This window comes from Acyrthosiphon pisum, chromosome X (assembly GCF_005508785.2).
Source record: "Acyrthosiphon pisum isolate AL4f chromosome X, pea_aphid_22Mar2018_4r6ur, whole genome shotgun sequence".
NCBI classification, from domain to species: Eukaryota; Metazoa; Arthropoda; class Insecta; order Hemiptera; family Aphididae; genus Acyrthosiphon; species Acyrthosiphon pisum.
The window spans coordinates 14,511,062-14,517,654 of NC_042493.1; the positions used below are offsets into that span (position 1 = coordinate 14,511,062).

General features: G+C 26.4%; 1 protein-coding gene across 1 annotated transcript; it reads right to left on the reverse strand.

Moving 5' to 3' along the window:
- Nucleotides 1–241: 241 nt before the first annotated feature.
- LOC100572687 lies at nt 242–5,937 on the reverse strand. The gene is made up of 3 exons (XM_029492851.1): nt 5,783–5,937; nt 4,195–4,402; nt 242–566 (listed from the first exon to the last, which is right to left on the reverse strand). The coding sequence occupies exons 1-3, from the start codon at nt 5,919–5,921 to the stop codon at nt 242–244; spliced, it is 672 nt and encodes a 223-aa protein (XP_029348711.1). The 5' UTR covers nt 5,922–5,937.
- Nucleotides 5,938–6,593: the final 656 nt, after the last annotated feature.

Below are 6,593 nucleotides of genomic sequence, written 5' to 3' on the forward strand. Positions count from 1 at the left end.
AAGACATGTTAAGACATCAATAAATTCATGCTAGGCCGAAATAATACACCATTATTTATTAGAATAATAATATTATAATTATGGATTCTTATATTTTATAATGAGTATAATAAGAGTAGGTATCTACTATTTAGCTTTTGTATAACATTTATATAAGAAGATGTGTTATTTAATTTATATAAGGATTAATATTAAAAATACTCAATGTATTTATAATAATCTGATATTTGTATTATATATTTCAAGAATAATACATTTTTTGTTCGTCACTTTGATAATAATCTTTGTTTGGAACGAGCAAAAAGTATGGCGAAGTAAGAGACATCAAAGAATCCATAAGAAGGCGTTGATTATTGGACAACTTTGGTGGCTGATTACTGACATGTGTCGGATGTAACTCCACTGTAGTGTTTTTATTGGAAGATGTCTCTGGTGTTGAGGCCGATCGACGACTTCTGTTTCTTATCAAGGATCTTAACGGAGAACTGGATCTGGCGAGGAGTGACATGACCGAATTAGTTCCATCATCTGAACCTTTGGTCTTAACTACAGCTTGTTGTCGTTCCCTTTTCATGTAAAAAAAAAATTTTGTATTAATTGAATCAGAAAAGCAACCAATGTTTTTTTTCAGTGGTCACCGCAAATGGTTTTAGGTCACTTTGTACTATTATATACATAAAGTATATATTGTAAATATAAGTCATATACCTAAGTAGTAAGTATATTATAGTATATATAATTAAGAAATAATTATACTTAATAAAGTAGATTTAAAATGTTTTAAAATATGTAGTATAATATTAAGAATTTAGTTAAAATAATGAAAGTTTTTTTAATTAATTAGTTAGATAACGGCCAAATATTACTTGATGCTATAATATATTTATACTTATTATCATAAGTTATGTTAAAAAGTAAATTAAAAATGTGTACAATATAAAATATATGTCAAAATGACAAATAAAATTATTTTCGATAGGTAATAACCCACGAATTCATAGTCAATAATAATCACATTTCAATATTTCATAAATCTGTTTTTCGAACACTGATATTATTTCTATAATAATTTTGGAATTTTATCTTGATTATCTTATATTTTTCCCCAACGCAAAATGTTTAAAACGTTGTAGTATATAAAAGGGACTGGAGCGTAGTCAATTCTAAGAAATAAAAACTAGGCATTTTATATTTCAGTTTGTATGGGTCTTGTGAATGTGTTGAAAGTAAATGAACATTAGTGTGTGTAATTCGTATTACTGTTTCATGTTTCACGTTTTATTGGGGCAACATAGGAACCGGATATGTACGTTACCGGTATTACGTCTGTAATTTTACGTACGCGCATGCATAAGTCACCTCATATTACTTTGTAAAATAACAAATATTGTTTTGTAAACAATATTACCAGTGACTTCAATCACTACAGTCAGTAGGATGATCTGATTTAAATTTTGAAAACATATTTGAATTCTCCTCTAAATTTTCTACGCTTTGTCGTACATTTTTCATATTCTATATCAATGTATTTACTATTTAAGTTTGAATTATGTATATGTTTTATTTTTTCTCTTTTTGTTAATAAATTTCGAAGTAAAAAAAAATAAAAATAAGAAAAATTAAATTGTCTAAGCATACACAATTTAGTGACGAATTCAAATCTGCTTTCAAAATTAATATCACAACATTATATTGAGCGTAGTGATTGAAGTCGTGAGTAATGTTTTCGACCGAAAATAAATCACGCTCCAGCCCCCTTAAGACTAAAACTAATATTTATTGCTTTGGATCTAATTTATTAATCGATAACATTAATCGTTAAAGCTGGGCTCAACTCAACGCTCGCGACTCGTTTAAGTTTGGTATCATAATTATTGGTGTAAAATAATTACAAAAATGTCGGCAACGTAAATGTGGCAATTTCGCATAAAATATTCTATGCTCAACAGGCCTGCAATTTTGGGGAGAGGGGCTGCCCACACCTGATGTTACACGAAAAGTAACCCTTGGGGACGATACCCCCACATCACAATATATTTATTCACTTAAAAACACAAAAAAACATACAAAATAACCAAATATTTATTTACTTAAGTTTCATTTTTAACAATAATAATATCCTGTCTGCGGTAATTAGAATAAAAATCCCCAAACTACAATATTAGTTTATATTACTCACAACCACATGAACATTATTAAGCAGAGTAAATATTTTTTAAATCTAATTATAGTGTAATTACCAAATTAATAATATTTAATTATAATGTAATTACCAAATTAATAATATTTAATTATAAATATATACTTATAGTATAGGTATGTAATAGGTATACATATAATTAGGGCTAGGAAAATAAAGCACTAAAACACCTAACCTACAATAAAGGAATTAAAAAATTGTCAAAAATGCTACAAAAAAAAGCATTTTAACCAAGAAAATACAACTAAAAAAGACTTGAACATTTTTAAGTTTAGCTTAAAAATATTTTTAATATCAAAAAATAATTTATTAAACACACATTTATATGTCACACTAAGTAATTCTTAGAACAACTAAACATAATTTATAAATATTGAAAAAAATAAATTAAAAACCGTTTTATTAAATGTCGATTAATGTCAACGTATTAAGTAACCATTACTCCCCACTCGGTAATCACTTTGACAAAATCTAAGAATCTATTTTCAGAAATATTTTCCGATAAGGCGATAATATTTCACTACGAAATCATGAAATAAGTATATATAATGACACAATTAAAATAAATTAATAAATAATAATTTAGATAAATATGTACGTAAATGTTCTAAAAATGTTAAATATGCGTATAATTAACAAAAACTAATTAAAAAGCTAATAAACTGACAAAAAAGTACCAAAAAAGCATTTATTTACGAATATCATAAGAAAATGCAAAAAAAGCAAAATCAAAATTGCATATTTGAACTCTGTGATGAATGAATCGAATTTTGTTTTTGATTATATTTTATGTCCTGTAGTACTATGAAAAAAAATGCAAATGCTACAAAATCCTAGCCCTACATTTAATATATCGTTAGAAAAATTAAAAATCAAGTAGGGAGGTATTAAAGAAACATTAAATTTAAAAAACCAGATTATGTTCAAAGTATAAAATATATAATTTGGTACCATATAATATAATATACTACAATTTAACTTATTTTTTAATATTTATACTAATTTTCAAACAACGACAATAATATTTTGTTTTATATTATATACTATGTATCCATGAAATAAAGTATTAGGTACGTTCTCTAATAATATTTTGACGATAATTTAAATATTAATTATTATTATTATCATTATTAGGAGTCGTTTTTAGAAGTTTTACTTATAGATACAATATTTTAAAGATTATAAAATAAAGCATAAAACTATTTCGAATGATCGATACTTACGTCAAATAATACAAATCATTATCAAACAAATTTTTAATGAATGTAAGTGTCTAATATTTTAAAAGAACCATTAAAATATGTTGTTTCAAATCGTGATTTAAAACAAAATAATATTATTGTTAACATTTTGAAAGCTATTTATTATATATTAATTTTTACCTATATTATATAAGTATTTATTTGTAATTAAATATTAATAATGTGATAATTATTCTAATTAGCTTTTAAAAAATATTTGATCAATCAATTTCATCTGGTTATCAGTAATATTATAGGGTTATTTTTTCTAGAGTCATGGATTTGAACCTTAAAATAAATACAGGCATACAGTTACATGATATTTACCATATTTATCATAGGCAATATAAAATAATTATAAAGTTTAAATAAAAATTAAATAATTAAATTTTTTTCCAAAAAAAAAAAAAATATGAAATATAGTTGAATTTTTTAAGGGTTTATTAATATTTTAGGAAAAAGTTGAATAATTTATTTTTTGGGGGCTATTACAAGTTTTTTCGAAGGGACTAAGTTCCCCTAGCTCTTTCTATAGTTTCGCTTATCATGATCAATCGTGTTGTTAAAAAGGTATATGTTATTGTATTATACTCAATCTTGCTTTACCGCTTGTGATAACGTAAATCACACCGTAGTTAGTTGTTATTATGTATTTGTTATTAATAATTGATAATATTTTGTAGTAGTCACTAGTAAGATAAATAGCTATCCTCGGTTCCATAACAAAAACACGTAAAAACAGGATGCATTTACCTCCGGATTCTATGCTTGCTGCCGATGGGCATGATGTCAATAGACTCGCTCTTTGGTCGTATGTCTAACGGATTAATAATACTTCTATCGGTAGTAATGCAGCCAAAAAAGCCAATAATTCCATCACATTTTCTCTGTGATCTCACAAAAAAGGGAACCAGGTTCATGGACTCCAGTGTATCTAACAAGTCACGATCGGAAACCCGAGCTGAAATTATGATGGTATGAATTATTAATAAATAACAAAAACAAATTAGACATTATTAAATAAACACATTAAGCTACAAACATGAAATGTAAAGCAAGTAAACAAAAATATCAAATGAGCATAAGTCCTAAATCCCAAAAAAAAATTTTCGGCAGCAAAAATGTGTTTCATTAATAATAAAAAAAAATACCAATAATAGTATTAATTATTACCAGTGTTGGGAATAGATAACTAATAATTTATCTAGATACAGATAAAGATAATTATACTAAATTTTATCTAGATAAAGATAAAAATTAGGACATTCTTATTTAGATAAATATGAGATAATTTCATGTTTAATTTTGAAAATATTCAGGATACTTACTTGAGTCTACAGGTAAAAAAAAAAATAATTTAAATTTTTTTAAAGCAGAGGATAGAGGTCGTACAATCGGTTAAGCAATAACTAAAATACCGGGAATTCAAATAGGGTTTTATAAATATTAAATTGTTATAAATTACAATTATTATAATATTATTATGCTTGTGAGTACAATATCCATAAATGTTGATTTCCTTTTGTCGGTTTAAAACAATAGTTATTTTTCATACTTTGTACACAATTCTATGAAACGGGTATCAGCTAATGAGACCATCATCATTTGGTGGTGGCCGGTGGCTGGCGGGTAGCAGGGATAGATGTTTTTCCTTTTGCTATTATTAGTTGTTCTTACAATCTTACCTACTACGAGTGGCGCCGAAGTCCAAAATTTTACCTATGACATTAGACACCTCCACATAAAATTTTGACACCCACCTATTTCTTATAATTACATTATCATACACCAAGTATAATTTTATGTTGTCTATTAAACAAATTTTCATAAAATAACTATAGAATAACAAAGGTGACCCCCAAACTACTAAAATTACCCATGACAATTTTCATAGGTAAATATATATTTAGGCGCCACTGCCTACTACACGCCCATTACATATTTCTATTTTTGGGTTTTCTCATTGTTTACGATGTAAAACTCCAGACTAACAATGAATATTAATAAATATTAAAATCCTGGTATTATAATGCATATTACTAAACGTGTTTTCTATGTAATAGATGAAAAATAGAAAAATGTAAAAATAAAATAATAAAAATATTATAATTTTCAAATTTTTTTTTAATTCATTTAAATAAATTATCTAGATAAGTACTCATAGATAACTAGAATTTTATCTAGATGAAGATAAAGATAACTGAGTAGAAATTTATCTAGATAAGATAAAAAATAAATAATTTTTATCTAGATATTTCCCAACACTGATTATTGCCAATAAAGTTCTTACTAATAACGAAAAAAAAAAATAATAATAAAAATAATGAAGGTAGGTACTCACAGCTGGGAAGGTCCGTATCGTTACTCGAGTTGAGTGTCTCCCCGCTGGGAATATCCGTATCGTTACTCGAGTTGAGCGCCTCCCCGTTGATGGCAATGATTCCGATGATCAAAACGAAAATGTTGATAATGGACGTCATGATGTTGTAGGTAATCTGAACTACTGAATGCTAATGGCCAGAAACCCTCTGAGTGCTATTTTATATGCATTCACAGCAGCGGCGGTAATGAACAGTTTTGTCATAGCTAAGAAGGGGTCTCTAGGTGCGCACCTACCGGACAACCAATAAACCAGATACGGACATATTATTATGATACTATTATATTTTAATACTATATAATATTCTTGACTTTTGACTGTGGATTAGGTACCTGACAAAACCCTACTCGTCCGTGGTCCATTACTCTTTAGTATTCAAATACATACTACCTATGACTTTTTTTTTTATAAATACCTATCATTCAATATTGTGACAAAAACAATGGTACAATGGTTTTACAATGATGTTTATTTTTATTTTATTTTATTTTTTTTTATCCTGTATACAAATTTTCTACCATATATAATATATAGTACAAGGTACGTATAGTACCTTATCTATTAGTAAATTGGATCAAGATAGACTTTAGAGAGGTCATTTTTCGATTTTCTCAATAACTTCTCCACAGGAAAATATAACAAAAATATTACAAAAAACCGCTTAAAATGGGATTTTAATTTCTAACACTTAATCTAACATCATACAAAGAATAAAAAATAATAATATTATAATATTAATTCAACATAATCAAACCTTTTTTTTTTTTTCAGT

Excerpts from the sequence above, each read along its gene's own strand:
- LOC100572687 (XM_029492851.1), bottom strand. The coding sequence starts at position 5,921 with ATGACGTCCATTATCAACATTTTCGTTTTGATCATCGGAATCATTGCC. Across the intron at positions 4,403-5,782 it reads CGATACGGACCTTCCCAGCT|CTCGGGTTTCCGATCGTGAC; the intron begins GTGAGTACCTAC and ends TCATAATTTCAG. Across the intron at positions 567-4,194 it reads AGCAAGCATAGAATCCGGAG|GGAACGACAACAAGCTGTAG; the intron begins GTAAATGCATCC and ends TTACATGAAAAG.